Raw genomic sequence first — 20,017 nt, forward strand, 5'->3', positions numbered from 1 at the left:
GATCTCTGACATAGTCAGACCGATCTCCATCATCATGGTTATTCTGTATACACAGACTAGTTTGTACCCCCCTGTTTGGCCTGTTCCTGATTTCTAACATTAGTGTGACCCTCTTAGTCACTAGAGTCACCACCACTAAAATCAATAGCGTTTAGAGGCTTGTGTGTTCTAGTGTCCCTTTGCCTCCACATATTAGAAGTAAGTTTTCCACTAAGCCATGGGTATGCATTATTTTATTTATTGTCAGCTTCCCTGTCTGTAATTTTTTGTTCTTTAATTACCTTATTCGTCTGTATTTATCGATCTGTGTCTTATATTTACACCTACATGATTAAATTAAAGTGTATTAGGGCATCATTGTTATGGCTGTACCAGTAGATTGAAAGTAAACCCGTTACTCAAGGATATATGTGCATTTGTAATGGCAAGATATCAGCAGCACCAGTATACTGTGGCCATAACATAAAATGAACAGGATATATGTGTTGACATATACATATTCTAGCTAGTAAAGCTGTACAGATATCAACAGATTTTTTACATGAGATTGCAATGACAATGGAGGTGGGTCTTAGTACGCCACATACTAATGCGTGTAAGAAATACCTATCAGAGGTTAGAACACCATTTGGCATCACAATATTAATAATGTCAATAGATCTATGGGATGTACAGGATCTAAGTGATATCTTTATAAGTCTGTGGTACTCTCAATATAACATAGTGTAAGTTTATTCTGATTATAATACACATAGGAACTTCAGCGGTCTGTGTAGATAGAGGAGCCAGGACAACAGAGGTGAGTCTGACCATCTCAGACGCCAATGTGAGCATGAAGTAACAATTGGGTATAGCCGATCATAAATTGGAATGCATCTAACGATAAGCACATTGACAAGGGACACTAAACCCAATTTTATTCTTTAATGATTCAGATACAGCATGCAATTTTAAGCAACTTTCTAATTTACTCCTATTATCAATTTTTCTTCATTCTCTTGCTATCTTTATTTAAAAAGCAGGAATGTAAAGCTTAAGTGCCGGCCCATTTTTGGTTGAGAACCTGGGTTATGCTTGCTTATTGGTTTGCTAAATGTAGCCACCAATAAGCAAGCGCTATCCAGGGTGCTGAACCTAAAATTGGCTAGCTCCTAAGATTTCAATTCCTGTTTTTTAAATAAAGATAGCAAGAGAAGAAGAAAAATTGAGAATAGGAGTAAATTAGAAAGTTGCTTAAAATTGCATGATCTATCTGAACCATGAAGGAAGAAAATTGGGTTTAGTATCTCTTTAAGGTAAAGATTTTGAAGTCAGGCTATGTATTGGATTTTCTGATAATTTGTTCTTGTATAAATGGAGTTTTTGGTACCATAGGTGTATCGTGGGTGGGGTTTAAGGTTCTGCTGCTAGTCAGAACGTAGTTTTTTTTTTTTACTGATATTAAATAAATGTTTTGGGATCATGATCTGAGAGTGCCTTTTGTATTGGTGATATATAAAGTCTGGCACTCACTTGCAAGCACACACTTACAGTAGATTAAAAGCCATCTGTAAGATATACTGTAATTACAGCATTTGGTCAAATGATAATAGGCCCAGGACCGTATCTGGGATTAACTGCCTGGGTTACTCTAAGCTGTGCAGCTGTCTGTTAGTGCTAGTGAGTTCCCAGGGCTGTGAGTTTTGTAGTAACATGGTATTTGTACCCAGTCCAGTTTGAGAGTGCAGTACATTTCTGTGTTTTATATACATGGAAATGGACTGCACTTCTATTTATAAAACATCTGTATAAAAAATGTATATGTTTTTATATACACGGAAATGGACTGTACTTCCATAAATAAAACATCTGCATGGCTAAAATAGCAAACTTTGCTGCTCTTAGGACAATAAATTCCAAATTCATATAATTTAAGCTAATAGTATTTTTGTGAAGTTCACACAACATGTATCTATACATTCCATTATGTAAAAGTAATGTTCAGGGATTTTTAAGAAAAAGATGAGTTGTATCTTACGTTTTACCTTAATATCTTGGTAGAAATTATTGTTTATATCTAAACATTTAGATTATTTTTTTTCAGAGTTGGCTAAGATGCCCTTTAAATATGACAACTCTACAATTTGACGGTGGTGTGATTTTACCTGAGGTCCTGGAAATATCTAGCAGAAGTTTCCTTAAGCCTGGAGTTGATGACATTGAAAGACATGAGAAGATATTATCTTGCAAAGCATGCAGGGTAAATGAGTGTGCAAAATGTAGATGTAACACACTGTCAAGGGATAGACTCACAGACCATATTTTTGTCGACACAGTGACTAATGAAGAGGTTCATGATAGCTTGCAATGCATTGCTAGCACTCAACCCTCAGTTAACTCAGATGATGAGGAAGGCCATGAAAACAACTGTTACCCATCACTTAGTCTTGACAGTGACCAGGAACATTTATTGAATCATTTATTGCCTGATAATTCAAACTCAGTTGCTTTGTTAAACTACAAAACGGAACGTGGACTTGATCATCAAAGTACTTTAAGGTCCAACATGAATATTTTAGGTGCCATTTTCCTACCTCTGGAAGAATGGGAATTGCCAGCATCTCATTCGCCTGATGATGTAAATGTTTTTTATAACAATGACAATTATGAATCTTATTCCCCCATTTCAGAAAATAGTATAGACTTTGGGTATCCAAGGTTATGCCTAGATTTGGACACCATTGATAGTGGCTTTGCAGATTCTGAATGTGGGAGTCCAGTGGAGAGTGATGTTTCTCCAAAGTTGTCTAGTTCAGAGTCTTTCATTGAACAAGAGGATGTATGTCAGAGAAATTATGTTAAACAATGGGTTCCATGTAACTCATCAAGTATCAATGATTCTGCCATAAATTAAATATTTTCATCTTTTTAATCAGCTTTATTTATACAGGTTATCTTTCACTGATATGCATACTTAATCCAAAATGGAATGTCTTTACTGGCTACAAAATTGATGGTCAAATGTATTTGGAATGTTTATACCAGTGTTTCTCAATTCCAATTCTAAGGACCCTTAACAGGAAACATATTCATTATATCTTAACTAGAGTACAGGTGCAATAATCAAAGGAGATGAGATGAGAGCAGGTTAATAACCATGGTTACTGATCAGCTGATTATTTCACCTGTGCTCTAGTTAAAGGGACAGTCTAGTAAAAATTAAACTTTCATGATTCAGATAGGGCATGTCATTTTAAACAACTTTCCAATTTACTTCTAATATCTAATTTTCTAAATTATTTAGATATCCTTTGTTGAAGAAATAGCAATGCACATGTGTGAGCCAATCACACGAGGCCTCTATGTGCAGCAACCAATAAGCAGCTACTGAGCATATCTAGATATGCTTTTCAGCAAGTGATATCAAGAGAATGAAGCCAATTAGAGAATAGAAGTAAATTAGAAAGTTGTTTAAAATTACATGCTCTTTCTAAATCACGAAAGAAAAAATGTGGGTTTCATGTCCCTTTAAGATATCATGAATATGTGGCCTGTTAAGGGTCCTGATGGCTGGAGTTATGAAACACTGATTTATACTATCTTAAATATTGACTCTGATCTGCAAAGAAAATCCAATTCACACATAATTTGAGTATTTTCTTGAGATGCTGGGCTAGATTCATAGATGCTTGTTAAGCTTCTGAGGGGCTTTGTTGTTAGGGTGAGATTATTTTTAAATTTATAGAGGCTCACTTTATCTAGCTTTTTCAGCCTATTGCCATGTAAGTTTTATTATGGTAAAGAAGTTTAAATTGATAGAAAAAAATGTATCTTGGTAATCTCACATATGCCAGAGAGGTGTTATCCATAGTCATTCTAATGTATTCTCAGGGCATTCTCAAGATTTTTTACCTGAATGTTGACACAACATGCAGGTTAAAAAAAACCACAACAGATCTTGTAAAATATTGTGTGTAGATTTTAATATTTTATTACATTTTTATTAAAGGGACATAACAGTGGCGTCACTAGGGTTGGTGTCACCCGGTGCGGTAAGTTATGGTGTCACCCCCCCCCCAGAAAGCAGACACACACAAAAACACAGGCAAACACACATACAAACACTCAGACACACTTAAAACATACTCAGATGCACACACAAACACTCGGAAACACACTCAGACACACACACACACAAAAACACTCAGACACACACACACACAAAAACACACACACACAAAAACACTGAGACACACACACACAAAAACTCAGACACACACATACAAAATATGTAAACTGCACTGCATTAATTATAAAGCTCATGCCTAGAGCTGCTCCCTGGCTCAGCAGAGCATCAAATGAAAGATAAACAGAGCACTCTAAAAATAAATCACTAAAGAAAAGTTTTAGGTGCAAACTATGAAAATTCTGCTCTCTGACTCTGTTCCAAGTCTGTCAGTGCACAGCCACGGGCCGCGTGCCTACCGCTTCTTATGGCCAATCAGCTCTGCACTCTGCCCACCCCCAGACCCCCGCCCGCCCTCCTACCTGTTCAGTGTGCACTTAGTGTACCGTAACCGTAATGGTCTGGTGGGCATCATATGTGGCTGCTTCACTTTAAAGACAGTGTCAAACAGTCATGCGGTCAGGTGCCAGGTATCCCCTCATGATTTGCCAGTTCCCGTTTAGAGAGACAGCACAGCAGTGAGTGACTCCACTGCTCCACATGTCACTGAGCAGTGAGCACAGATAGGCAGGCAGGTTTAGGCTAGGAGCAGCCGGGAAAACTATTTGTTGAAATTGCAGCACTGGCTCAAGGGGCAAAAAAATTGTGTGTCTACATCTTCCCCAGTCCCACCAATGTTCACAAATGCCAGCCCCTCTAATAAAAAAAAAATCTATGCATCTCAACATTGTATTTCTTTGAATTTCAATAAAAAAATTTTTGGTGTCACCCCCTGGTGGGTGTCACCCGGGTGCGGCCCGCCCCCCCCCGCCCCCCCCCCTAGTGACGCCACTGGGACATAATACTCATTTGCTAAATCATTTGAAACTGATGCAGCATAACTGTGAAAAGCTGACAAGAAAATATCACCTGAGCATCTCTATGTAAAAAAGGAATAAAATGTCTTCAGCTCACCAGAGTAAGTGTTGTGTAAACAGTTATACTTCAGCTGCTCTCCAGCTGCAAGCTGAAACAATGAAAATAGCCAATCAGCATCAGCAGTGCTGAGGTAATGCTTTGCCTTTGCTATTATCTCATAAGATTTAACTGAAATCTCATGAGATTTCATAAGACTTACTTAAACTGAATAGGAAATAACATGACTGTGTCTGTACATGACAGATACACTCCCTAGCAAGTCCTGGGACAAGTATCCTGACTGGCTGTTTAAATTCTCTTTTCAGTGGGGTGTGAATACTTAGGACATTTGAGGTAAAATATCCTTTTTTTTACAAAGAGAATTTCAGGTTATATTTTCTAGTCAGCTTTTTACAGCTATGCTGCATCACTTTCATGTGTTTCAACATTTTGGTATTATGTTCCTTTAACTGTTTTCAAGTGTACATATGTCAGAGTGGACTGTTTTATAGATGATGTTTTTTGTCATTGTAATATGTTTGTTTAGTATTGTTTTGAAGAAGCTTTTCTGATGCCATTTTCTTTGACAGTAAAACGTGTTCTATGTACTGAGAAGTTAAGGGTTGTAAAACAATTGTGGTTATATTGATTATAATGAAGAGACAAGAGGCAGTTCTAAATTTTGATGTATTTTGCTTTTTTTTAGATAGAGAAGTTGCCACGCATTTTTTCAGCAAGATATTAATTTCCTATTTAACTGATTTAACCCCTTAAGGACCAGCGACGTACTCTGTATGTCGCTGGCCTTTTTTGGGACTTGATTGTTTTATAGCGCGGTCTTGCCACCAGCGTTGAGACTGCTCTATTCCACAAAGCCTGCTGGAGGGAGGGCATTAATAGCGTGTTCTTGCTAGACTTGTGCTATTATGTCCTGAAAAACCCCTTAACAACCAGTGACATACAGGGTACATTGGGGTCATTAAGGGGTTAAACTGATCTTGCACTGTTGAATCAGCCAATATGTACCATGATTCTTACATGCCAAGACTTGTCATTCGCATCTTAAATATTCCAATGACTTCTTATCGAGCTACAAAAAAACAATAGCTGTACACGCACATTTCTCTAACATCTTTGAAGCTTTAAAAGGGTTTGTCTTTTGATGTTTTTCTTTATTAGCACTTTGATACGTATATTAGTTTTTTTAATTTGTGTTTGGTGCTCAACAATGGTTATTACAATAATAAATTATAGTAATATATATTATATATAATATATGTATTTTTTATTGTCTGTTTACACATATGTGTTTATTGTGCCAATGCATTTAATGAATATATATATATATATATATATATATATATACATACACACACTCACATTCTGCTTCATTCACTATCCACAATTTCAATCCATCAGAATTCTAGTACAAAAACATTGTACTGTACTAATATTTTATTGTATCCCTGGTGATATTTTTTGCGTGCATATTTTTCTAAATTATTTTAATGCATTAAAAGAGCTTATGTCTGAATGAGTAAATCTTCCTGAAGAAGCAGGTGATTTAACATAAAAGATCTAGCAAACCACATAAAAATATATATATGAAAAACTAAAAGAAATCGTCATACAATAGTATTTTCAAGTAGGCTGTTGTGTGACTTAGACGCACAACTAAGGAAAACATGATGGTTGATTAATTCAGTATTGATGATGATGGTGTAATTTGTTTGAATGCAGTTTGTTTTTTTAAGTAGCCCAGGGGTCGGCAAACTATGGTCCAGTGGCTAAATCAGGTGAGCCTCAAGCTAAGAATGTTTTTTACCTTTTTTAAATGCTTGGAAAAAAAGAATCAAAGGAAGATAATATAATATTCTGTGATGTGCTAATTATATGAAATTCTGATTTTGGTGTCCCACAAATAACGTTTTATTTGAACAAAGCTCTTATTTGTCAATATATTGTCTATGGAGGCTTTTACTCTACAACAACAGAGTTGAGTCATTTTGATACTCTCATCATTTGCACTGCTGCTTGGCACACTACAATATACATCAACACATCATTTCCAACTCAAACGAAGGCAAAAGTCAGAAAAAAAAAAGTCTTCACAAAAGCAAAAAATTAGGCTACAACCAATGTAAGTTTCCTAGTGGCGATTTGTCATCTATTTTGAATTTTGTCAATAAACATTTGTGAAAAATCGTTTTCTTTCTTGTTAAGGAACTTACCTACACAATATCCTCAATTTTGTCTTTTCGTCTGCAAAGCCTAAAATATTTACTATTTGGCCCTTCACAGTAAAAGTTTGGCGATCACTGACTTAACCAATAATATCACTTTATAAAATGTGTGCAATTAACCATTCAGATGTTTGTATTTTAGTGCAAATTGAATTATTTAAAAAGTGACCAAAAATAATAATTGTGTTTATTAAAATGTGAACTAAGTGATGTTTGTTTAGCCAGAGCATAAATGTGATATTTTAAAACTGAGCAAAAAAAATGATTGTGTTTAATACAATTTGTACTAAGCATGTGCAAAAATGTAAATATTAACAAAAAAATCTGTGTAATCTAAAAAATTCTGCTCATAACAGGTCAAATGGAGAAAGTAAAAAAAAAATCTTCAATTAGTGGCTTGAAAATATTTTCAAATGTGTTGGAAAACTATTGTATTCATGCAAGGTATAGAAAGGAGGTAGACATATATGATAGAAAAATCTTTTCCAAAAATGTTTCAAGAAATTCAGTTTGGCCAAATTTTTTTCAGCTCATTTTATTCATTAAGCTGTTCTATAAAATTATTAAAAACAAATTAAATGCCCTGCAGCCACCAAACCCCTAAATCTAACTGTTAAATATAGAATTACTAATACTCTAAACCACCCACAGCAATTAAACCCTAAACTGCTGAACCACTTCCGCACTTCACCCCCTAACAGCTGTACCTTCCATTGCATTTAATCGTCTAATTGCCGAACCCCCACAGCAACTAGCTCCCCTAACTAACTGACCCCAAACCACCAGAACCCCCAAAGCATTTAACACCCTTACCACTGGATCCCCCACCTCAAAGAACCCCCTAGCCACCGGGCCCCCCACTGCAACTAACTCGCTAACCGCAGTGGATCCCCCACATCAATTAACTCCCTAGCCACCGCCCCCCCCCCACCGCAACTAACTTGCTAACCACAGTGGGGAGGTAGCAGTTATTGGGTTTGGTGCAGCTGGAGTTAAATGCAGGGGGTTTCAAGTGGCTGTTAGGGGGCTAATTCACCCTGCAATGACTGATAGATAGGACAGACACATTGTGTGTTTGGGAGCATGAGTTTATGGTGCGTGATAAATAACCAGCCATTACGAGTGGTTGGTTATTGCTACCACGAGCCTCCCAAAATTAACCAGAGATCAGATTGTTGTTTTTTCTTTTAAAAAAATGTAGCATTTTTTAAAAAAAAAAAATAACTGCAAAAAGTAGTTTTTAGGGGTTAAATTTGGTGGATCACTGTGGATGGGGGGGTGTTAGGAAAAAACTGGCACTGTAAAGTCTCTTTACAGTGCGGTCTATGGGGAACTGTGTGTTCCCAGTAAATGTATATGTTTATATACATATATATGTATGTGTTAATATGAGTATATACACATATTAACACACAAATAGATATGTATATAGACTTATATATTTAAATTTACTGCCCATTGCTGCGCGACTTACCCCCTTTGCTGCACTAAGCTCTCAGCCGTGTCTCATGACATAAGAATGAGGGTCCCATTGGAGCCTATGGAAGCGCGCTCTCATGAGCGCAAAGCTTCTGCGCAATGCGAATGCAAGGCTGCGTTCACATTGCACCTAACTTGTAATACCAGTGCACATTTGCGTCCGCTGGTATTAATAAGTGGAGTGCAAATTATGCCCTTGTGAAAGCAATATATTTTGCGTTCCACTTGTAATCTGGCTTACAATATTTACCTGAGGCTGGTGGTAAAGAGTGAATTGTGTACAAGTGTGTGGTGAGGTGACACTAGGGGTTATTACATTTATAACATAATGCAGAGGATATGATCTGCAGCCAGTGGCGTATTTAGGTTTTGTGCTGCCCTAGGCACTCAGAATCCTGCTGCCCCCCCAGGATTTAGGCCATTTTTGTCCATAAAATATTTTGGTCAAGGAGTAATGTGACTTTTTTTTTGCACTGCATTTTTAAATGAACTGTTCACCAGCCAGGGCTTCTAAAAAGGTTGCATACATTCAGATTAATAAATCTCTAACTGATCATAATATCATATATACAGTATTTTTGTGTTACTTAGGACACATCAGACCATCTAAGCTTGCAATATAAACACCTCAGCTCAGTCAGTCTGCTATATGTAGTACTGTTGTGGCGATAGCTAAGCTAGATTTATGACTGAAAAAATCTGATGAAAACAGTGCTACTCATACTGTCTCATTATATGTCAGACTCAGTCAGCAGACTCAGCCTCATTGCTAGTTTAATATATCGCCAACTAGTACTAAAACTAGGTAATTCCCTACTTTCTCACGTTGAGACTTGAGTGCTTCAAATTTGGTCAGAGTCAGACTCAGAAAGAATGGAAAAAAACTGGATTTTAAGATTATTGCTGTCAGAGGCTTCCAATCATATAGTAATAAAAAAATGTTAAGGCAAGTCGGTGCTCAATGTAGGTTTACTGTGATTTTCAAAAGACAAAAAGTACAAAATTAAAAACACATCTATTACGTCCCAGAGAGGCGGATAACAGCTGTTATCTTACATTCAGTTTAAGAGACCTGTCACCTCACAGATCCCCGACTCAGGTGCAGGTCCCGGTGTAACTGCAGAAAGTAGCGTGTTTCCCAAACTACATAATTAAGTGTTTCCCAAACTAGATAATTAATTAACCCAGATTTGGGGGTCGATTTATGAAGCAGCGGATGCTGCTTCCGACCCACTCAGCTTCAGTTCCACCTGAAGCGGAAGTTAAGAAGCAGCGGTCCTAAGATAGCTGTTCCTTAACTCGTCCACCACCTCTGAGGTGGCAGACAGCAATCGGCCCAATCGAATACGATCGGGCTGATTGACACCCCCTGCTAGCGGCCAATCTGCAGGGGGCGGTATTGCACCAGCAGTTTAGAAGAACTGCTGGTGCAATGATAAATGCTGACAGCGTATTCTGTCGGCATTTATCGATGTGCGGCGGACATGATATGCTGCATCGTATCATGTCCGTCCACACAATAATAAATTGACCCCATTGACTCAACTGTATAAAGGGACTCCTGCTATATTGATTTGTGAGTGACCATGACACACATGAGCTCCTCCAGTGATCTGATCCGACCGACAGCGTTCACTCCCACAGTGCCACCACTGACTGATGTGGACTCCAACTTCTCCTAAACCTGATTGCCACCTGGGAGATCCCTCAAACCATGTGCAGGAAGGTGACTGGTGGAAAGTGTCACATGACTTTGACGGAAATCTGGTCACGTGACGCGTGGGCATTAAGCTGCCCCGACAAAATAATATATTTTTTTTATAGCCACACAGTTAGTGCAGCGACCGGGGGCAAGTGCCGCCCCCCAAAGTTTGCCTAGGCCTTAATATGCCCCTGTCCGCAGCATATGCAAAGTGGATTTATTGAATGTGATCGTGATGGATTAGAGGGATAATTGTGCAACACTCATAGCAAGTCATAGCAAAAAAGCATGATGCATGCTGGTTTATTTCACTTTCTTTATCACTTAAAAGGGCTTGGAAGCCAAAATGAAACATTCATAATTCAGATGGTACGCAAAATTTCAAAAATACCTTTATTTTTTTATTTTTATTATCAAATTTACTTTTTTCTGTGGTTAGGAGTGTGTGTGCACATGTCTTGAAGACTAAGGCTTAGATTACAAGTGGAGAACAAAAACATTAGTGCTATTGTGCATTAAAATTGCTCATGCACAATCCATAAAGCTTCCTTTTTTTAACTCATGTGAGTCCAAAGTTATCAATCAAGCGATAGTCTAATGTAAGCAAACCTCTACATGTCAGTTAGGCTGGGTGTTTTAAATCCCTTCTATGGGGGCGTGCAAGAAATATGCTTGAGCGCTAAGCCGGTGGAGTGTAAAAAATATGCTCAACTAGTGGAGTTCTTCATTTAGTTCCATGTTATGCTATTTCAATGAAACATAAGCATACAGTAAAACACTTCACACATATATACACACACATACCTACATACGTGAGTATATATATATATTTGCATACAAAGAGAGAAGCGCTTTACCAGGAACGAACAACAGCTCATCAGCTAGTTCTATGGTGGTTTACCACCCGTAAGCAGCCTCTTTTAGACCAGTGTGCTTTCCACAAAGGAAAACTTTCCAGAAGTATATCAGTCTGATCCCGCCAATTAAGGTCAGTCCACCCCCGAAATACCAGGCAATTCTCCTCTGAACAAGAAACATGACAACCCCACGTCTGGTTTCCCCCATCACCCATAGGGAGACTTCCCCGGGGTCATATTAATTTGCATACAAAGAGAGAAGCTGATGAGCTGTTGTTCATTCCTGGTAGAGCGCTTCTCTCTTCGTATGCATGGTGGGGGAAACCAGACATGGACTCCTTGCCCAGTGTGCTTAGAGGAATGTGGCTGCACCTCACTGACGAGGCCCATAGAAGGCAGAAACGATTGTCTGGGGTTGTTATGTTCCTTGTTCAGAGGAGAATTGCCTGGTACTTCGGGGCTGGACTGACCTTTCTTGGTGGGATCAGACTGATATGCTTCAGGAAAGATTTTCTCAGTGAAAAGCACACTGGTCTAAAAGAGGCTGCTCCTGGGTGGTAAATTGCCATAGAACTAGCTGATGAGCTGTTGTTCATTCCTGGTAGAGTGCTTCTCTCTTCGTATGCAAATTAATATGACCCTGGGGAAGTCTCCCTATGGGTGATGGGGGAAACCAGACGTGGACTCCTTGCCCAGTGTGCTTAGAGGAATGTGGCTGCACCTCACTGACGAGGCCCATAGGAGGCTGAAATGGTCGTCTGGGGTTGTCATGTTCCTTGTTCAGAGGAGAATTGCCTGGTATTTCGGGGCTGGACTGACCTTTCTTGGCGGGATTTAGACTGATATGCTTCAGGAAAGTTTTTCTCTGTGAAAAGCACACTGGTGTAAAAGAGGCTGCTCCTTGGTGGTAAATCGCCATAGAACTAGCTGATGAGCTGTTTTTCATTCCTGGTAGAGAGCGCTTCTCTCTTCGTATGCAAATTAATTAGACCCTGGGGAAGTCTCCCTATGGGTGATGGGGGAAACCAGATGTGGACTCCTTGCCCAGTGTGCTTAGAGGAATGTGGCTGCATCTCACTGACAAGGCCCATAGGAGGCCGAAACGATCATCTGGGGTTGTCATGTTCCTTGTTCAGAGGAGAATTGCCTGGTATTTCTTGGCGGGATCAGACTGATATGCTTCAGGAAAGTTTTTCTCTGTGAAAAGCACACTGGTCTAAAAGAGGCTGTTCCTGGGTGGTAAATCGCCATAGACCTAGCTGATGAGCTGTTGTTCATTCCTGGTAGAGCGCTTCTCTCTTTGTATGTAAATATATATATATATATATATGTGTGTGTGTGCACTGTCATAACAGGCTAGGCTTTAATGTAGAAATATTTCTATGACCAAGGCTGCCTATAGGGTTCACAAAAACGTTAACAGGGAGCTGGGGAGAGCTGTCATGTTCTCAGGGGGATTTGTAGTTAGACTTGATGCTCTGATGGCTGACAAGAAGCATCTCTATTGGCATGATGGCATGCATCTCTCTGACGAGGGTGTGGGTATATTTTTGGCGGACATCAGAAAAGCCTTGTCAGTTCAGGTTTAGTTAGGTGGTGGCAAGAGTCCCCCTTACTTCAAGTAAGGGAGTCTCTTGTTGGTGGGAGGTCATGGCCTAATTTGCAGTACAGGGTACAGGGTCCTTAAGGGTGAAAATCTGGGTAATGGCTGGAGCAATGACACCAGGTAGTGCCCTGGGGGATGCCCCACTGGACAAGTCGGCTGGCGGACGATCCCCCAAGGCATCTGAGACTCTTGTTGAGGGCGGGGCATTAACAGGCTCCACCCAGCCCTGGATAAGCCTTAACCTCTAGCTGTATGAGTTTTTTGTTAGGGTCTCAGTTGCTACCACAAATTGTTGTGATGTTGTGAAAAGTCTTGATTCGGTTTTTGTTAATTATTAAAATAAATGTGACCAAGCAATCTAAAGGTTGAGTCTAGGTGGTCCAGAGGTGGGGCCACACAATCTAGGGGGGGAGTCTGGGTGGTCCAGTGGTGGAACCAAGCAATCTGGTGTATGGCCATGCATGGTGTAGAAGGGGATCAGATTGATCTGGGGAAGAGGACAGTGGGTGGAGTCAAGCAATCTGAGGGTGGGCTCTAGGTGGTTCAGAGATGGGCCAAGCAATCTGACTTTTAGCTCTAGGTGACCCAGAGGTGGAGTCAAGCAATCTGAGTGTGGGATCCAGGTGGTCAAGAGGTGGGGCTAAGCAATCTTAGTGTGGGCTTCAGGGGTCCAGAGGTGTAGTCAAGCAATGTGAGTGTGGGCTCTAGGTGGTCAAAAGGTGTAGTAAAGCAATATTGGTGTGGGGCCTAGATGGTCCAGAGGAGAGGTCAAGCAATCTGAGTGTGGGATCTAGGTGGTCCAGAGATGGGGCAAAGTAATATTGGGGTAGAGATTGGGTTGTCAAGAAATGGAATCAAGCAATCTGAGTATGGCATCTATGCAGTCCAAAGGTGGGGTCAAGCAATCTTAGTTTGGGGTCTAGGACTCTAGGTAGTCCAGAGGTGGAACCAAGCAATCTGAAGTATGAGTACGTATGGTCCAGATGTGGATCAGAATAATCTGGAGTGGCGCCTGGATGGTAAAGAAGAGGATAGTGGATGGAGCTTCAGAAAATAGAAGTGGAACTAAGCAATCCGAGGGTGGTATCTGGGTAGTCCAGAGGTGGAACAAAGCAATCTGGTGCTAAAGTCTTGCCAGTCCATAGGCTGAACCTATCAATCTGGGGGTGGAACCTGGGTAATCAAGAGATTGAAACAAGGAATTTTGCGGTACAAAGATTACAAACCACTGAATCTGAACCAATCCTGCTTACCTTGTACAGTGTCATTAAGGGGTTAAACACTGAAAAGGAACCTGTTAAAAGAAAACATACCACAATGGGTCTGTATAGTGCTAGGTAAAATGACTGAATTATAAAATCTATTTCAAATACATATTAACAATGATTTTTCTAAATAATATCTTCATTAGAATCAATACTTAATACCATTTAAATATCAGTATTTAAAGGGACATAATGCTCATATGCTAAATCACTTGGAAAGTGATGCAGTATAAATGTAAAAAGCTGACAGGGAAACATCACCTGAGCATCTCTATGTAAAAAAGGAAGATATTTTACCTCACAACCTACTCAGCTCAGCAGAGTAAGTGCTGTGTAAAAGGTTATACTTCAGCTGGAGGTAAAAAAAAAATAAAAAAATGAAGAAATGAACAGCAGCCAATCAGCATCAACAGTGCTGAGGTCATGAACTCTTTTACTGTGATCTCATGAGATTTGACTTAACTCTCATGAGATTTCATAGTAAACTTCCTTAAACTGAATAGAGAAATTAAAGAAGTGTGCACGAGGCTCACTCACTTACTGATTTGCTGCTTAAAGTCCTTTGCAATGGGGTTTGAATACTTAGGACATTTTAATGTAAAATATCTTTCTTTTTTACATAGAGATGTTCAGGTGATATTTTCTAGTCAGCTTTTTACAGCTATGCTGCATCACTTTCAAGTGTTTAAACATTTGGGTATCATGGCCCTTTAAATATCAAATAACATTATATTTCCATAATAAGAATGACAGCAACTTAAAGGGACATAAAATATTATTAAAATTTTTGCAACAACAAAAGCTTTCCAACAAGCAATCCACAATATAAAAATAAAAATAATGAAAACATCAGGTTTTAATCTTTATTTTTACAGTCAAAAGAGCCCATCAGCTCCTGGTGCTTTCTGTCCAGACCATTAAATACAGTAGAATTGCATAATCAATAAGAGGATGATAAAAAAGACAATGAAATAGCACTTACTCTGAATTTTAAATGTATAATAGATTTTTCTGACAAATTTCAAAATATATTTCAATTTGCCTGCCCTCTGTGTCATGTGACAGCCATCAGCCAATCGCAGGCTTATATAAATATACACTTTAAAGTTTTGCACGTGCTCAGTAGGAGCAGGTGCCTTAGAAAGTGTGCATATAAAAAGACTGTGCACAATTCAATAGTAGAAGTAAATTAGAAAATCTCTTAAAATGGCATGCTCTATCTGAATCATGAAAGTTTAATTTTGACTTTAGTGCCCCTTTAAATAAGCAGTGAGCGGTTCTGCGAATCCTACGGTGACCACTCACCACATGTTTTCATTCAAATGCCTGATAGAATATGATTATGTACACACCTACATGGTAGCTTCTCTCAGAGGCCCTGATTACTCAAAACCTTTCTGCTCAGCTGAGATATTCTAAAATTATCCTCCAGCACTTCGAGATCGCTAGTGAAAATTTCAAAAGGCAAATTTTGCTTTACTTCTCCAAGGGGAGTTCCCTTAATTTCTGTATGTTAAGGAGAGAAAAGCCCAGTGCAATATAGCACTGCATGACATGACAGTTCTGCTGCATTTACACTTTGTGCTTTGTATTTTATATCACTTTACACTTCAGATTACATTTTATCACATTTTAACGTATCTATATTGAATTTTATTTTGTGTAAAGCAGTGTATTTAGGATTGTGATTTTACAGTGATTATAAAGCAGACTTCACAGAGGCAGAACTCACTCAATTGTCTAAGAAAAAGGGAGGAACCTGGAATTCCCAGAGAGATGAGAAATGCCTTCCATAGAAAGTAAGGAAGCTCTCTGGGATACAAAATTTCACAAGGGAGAGATAAGGTATAGACATGTGCAATTCGGTTCGGTTCGATTCGGAAATTCAGCAAATTCGGAGATTCAGATCGAACCGAATTTCCGAATTAAAATACTGCCGAATTTACCGAATTAGTTCGGATTTATTCGGTAAATTTGGATGGCCATGGATTACACTAGTATTGTACAGTATATTAGGTTATATCACTCTGCTATGGGTTACACCTAATATATAGTACATAATACTAGTCTAATCCCACCTAACACTTACCGAAATTCCAAATTTCCGAACCGAACCGAATCCAGCCGAATTTATTCGAATCTGAATGAATTTGAAATAAATCCGAACCGAATTTATTCGAATCCGAATGAATCCGAAACAAATCCGAACCGAATTGATTCAAATTTTTCCGAATTCGAATCGCTCCGAACCGAAATTCGAAAAAATCCTAATCGATCCGAACCGAACCGAATTTTTTCGCCATGCACATGTCTAATAAGGTAACAGGAGAACCCCTGGGGCTGATATAAAGGCTTTGTTTGCATCAATTCCAAATTAAACTGAAATGCTTTCACTACAAATTAACTTGCTTTTGGCTATATTTTAGTTTAAATTACTTTTCTGTTAGTTAAAATACATGTATTGTGACTTTGAGAAAACTTCCCCTGCATAAAGCTGGCGTGACAGATCAGTGAGACCAGTTTCTTTAAAATGCTTAGAAAATTTCACAAGACTGGTGAGAGAGCTTCAGACATAACCTGGGAACTCCCCTGTTCAGCCCAGGGAACTGCCCTCTCCCTCCCACTTTCTTAAAGTGTCAGTTTTAGTTTTTAATGCAGCAAATTCAATGTGAAATGCAATTTATATATACAAACAAAAATATACAAAGTATGATCCTAATTTATTAAAGTAACACAGAAGTTTAACAAAACTCTCATATCACTGGGCTTGTGTTTACTTCATAAATAGAAATGAAAGCGATCTCGCAGTGCTGTAGAGTTCCGCCCTTTTTCTTTTGAATATTCAGTGAGTTCTGTCCCTGTGAAGTCTGAACTGCAATATCTGTCCAAGTTGGAGAACCTTTGAATATCAAGGCCAGTCTGTGATCAGACTGATGAGGGAAAACTTACAGCAAGCGGTCGCCCTAGGATTGGCAGAACAGTTCACTGATTATTTAAACATTTTAAAAGTGCTTACGCACTTAACGGAACTATTACAATTAAAACAAAAATGAAAAACTGATACCTCCAAGGAGTATTGTGGATTACTGATAGTAACATTTTTGTTGTTGTAAAGTTTGCTGCCCTTTTAACCTGTCATCATAAATAAAGTGAATCCTTAACTCGTACACCACCTCTGAGGTGGCAGACAGCAATCATCCTGATCGGATACGATCGGGATGATTAACACCCTCTGCTAGTGGCCGATTGGCCGCGAATGTGCAGGGGGCATAATTGCTAAAGCATTTCACATGAAATGCTTGTGCAATGATAAATGCCGACCGCATATGCATTTGCAGCTGTCGGCATGTATAGATGTAGGGCGGAAATTATCCGCTACAGCAGATCATGTCCGCCTGCACATTAATAAATTGGCCCCTTTGAGTAAATTAGAAATTTGCTTACAATTGCATGCTCTAAATGAATCATGAAAGAAAAAATTGGGTTTAATATCCCTTTAACATAGGTTCCCCATGGGTTTCAGGGTTTATATAATGTTGCACGACGTTTGAAGCCTTACAACAACAATAAAATCACATATTTATTAACACTTTTTTTGTGGTCTAGTCATATACTAATGGAATATTTAGGGGTTTACATAGCTGCATATTACGCACAAAAACCTCCCCCATATTACACTACTCGTATAATATCATTTGGTCAATGGTGGGCTGTTTCCTGTAAACTGATATGTTACATCACAAAATGTATCCATTTAACCTTTAAACATAGAAACAGAGATTTTGACAGCAGTAAAGAACCCCAGGCTCAACAAGTCTGCCCAAAATTCCCTTAAATTGTAAATTTATTAAGTTTGTAGAATATCCTTTTGCTTATCACAGGCAGCAGAATTGTATAATGAATTGTATAATGAACAAATTATTGATAAAAAGACAATGTTAAAGATTTCAAATGACCAGTAGATTTTTTTAATGAAAATGTTCTATTAGTTTCATTCTCCTTCCTCTGTATCATGTGACAGTCATCAACCAATGACAAAATGCATATACGTATCTACTATGAATCTTGCACATGCTCAATAGGAACAGGTGCCTCTGAAAGTATGCATATATAAAGACTGTGCACATTTTGATAATAGAAGTAAATTGGAATTTATTTTTAAATTGCATATCTGAATCATGAAAGTTTAATTTTGACTTTAATGTTCTTTTAAGACGCTTAGGGACAGATTACAAATTTAAAGAAAATTGCTTGCACATGAGCGAAAACCAACACACACTAACTTCAGATATATTGCTACCATATTCACTTTTCTCCCCATAGACTCATGCGCTAACCCGACACTGCGTTAGACCTACTGCGCTAAACCCAAAGGTAGTTATTAATATTTTAACTTCCAATATTGTTAATTTAAAATTTTAAATATATATTCCTATATATATATATAAAATTTATTTTAAATATGGATATATCTATACCTATATAGATATAAATCAATGTAAATATTTGCATAGGAAATTAGTACATCTAGGCAAGTATCCCCGCTTGCTTTTCCCCAGAAATTCTTAATATACAATGTTTCCAATGCACAAGAGAATTGTGGGTAAGATATGCAAATTAGACATGCAAATTCTCAGTTTTTTTGCTTCAAATTTTTTTTGACACAGCGACCCTTTTAAACAGGATTATGACAGCAAACCAGAAATCACTCACTAGACAAGCCTGTTTCGTTCTTTTTGGAACTCATCAGTAGGAGATAGATTTCTGGTTGCTTCATTGGAAAAGCAATTTTCATGGTTAAACCAAAATTCATTAAAATTATGGGGGGGGGGATAAAAAACTGAAATTAAAATCCTCCATGTCTCAAAATTAAATCAATGTAAATATTTGCATAGGAAATTAGTACATCTAGGCAAGTATCCCCGCTTGCTTTTCCCCAGAAATTTTTAATATACAATATTTCCAATGCACAAGATATGCAAATTAGACATGCAAATTCTCCGTTTTTTTTGCTTCAAAAATACTGTTTTGACACAGCGATCCTTTTAAACAGGATTATGACAGCAAACCAGAAATCACTCACTAGACAAGCCTGTTTCGTTCTTTTTGGAACTCATCAGTAGGAGATAGATTTCTGGTTGCTGCATTGGAAAAGCTATTTTCATGGTTAAACCAAAATTCATTAAAATTATGGGGGGAGATAAAAAACTGAAATTAAAATCCTCCATGTCTCAAAATTAAATCAATGTAAATATTGAAAGAGTAGAAAGAGGGCGCCACAATAGCGCCCTCTTTCTACTCTTTATATTTTAACAGTTGTTCCACACTCTCTGGGATCAAGAGGAGCAGCCTGACTCACCATACCCATTAGGAGGATATCTTTATCCCTTCAATTTACCATCAGCTTATGGACATTATACAGGACTAATACGGTAGACGTGATCTACTATATTTAAAGTCTATTACCTTGTTTTATATTGAATATTGTTGTCTTTCTTTTAACATCAGCGCTCTTTTATATACCTTCATTGGAAAACGTTCAATGTAAATATTTGCATAGAAAATTAGTACATCTAGGCAAGTATCCCCGCTTGCTTTTCCCCAGAAATTCTTAATATACAATGTTTCCAATGCACAAGAGAATTGTGGGTAAGATATGCAAATTAGACATGCAAATTCTCAGTTTTTTTGCTTCAAAAATACTGTTTTGACACAGTGATCCTTTTAAACAGGATTATGACAGCAAACCAGAAATCACTCACTAGACAAGCCTGTTTCGTTCTTTTTGGAACTCATCAGTAGG

The 20,017-nt window shown here is 38.2% G+C and overlaps 1 protein-coding gene across 1 annotated transcript in view; it reads left to right on the forward strand.

The window, feature by feature from the left end:
- The window catches only part of IL21R (interleukin 21 receptor), a 74,586-nt gene extending 71,368 nt beyond the window's left edge, over positions 1-3,218 (forward strand). The window contains exon 10 of the mRNA XM_053694246.1: positions 2,084-3,218. Coding sequence (XP_053550221.1) covers positions 2,084-2,893 — 810 coding nt within the window. The 3' untranslated portion in view covers positions 2,894-3,218. The remainder of the gene's footprint in view (positions 1-2,083) is intronic.
- Positions 3,219-20,017: the final 16,799 nt, after the last annotated feature.

Source organism: Bombina bombina, chromosome 11, assembly GCF_027579735.1.
Source record: "Bombina bombina isolate aBomBom1 chromosome 11, aBomBom1.pri, whole genome shotgun sequence".
In the NCBI taxonomy this organism is placed as follows: domain Eukaryota; kingdom Metazoa; phylum Chordata; class Amphibia; order Anura; family Bombinatoridae; genus Bombina; species Bombina bombina.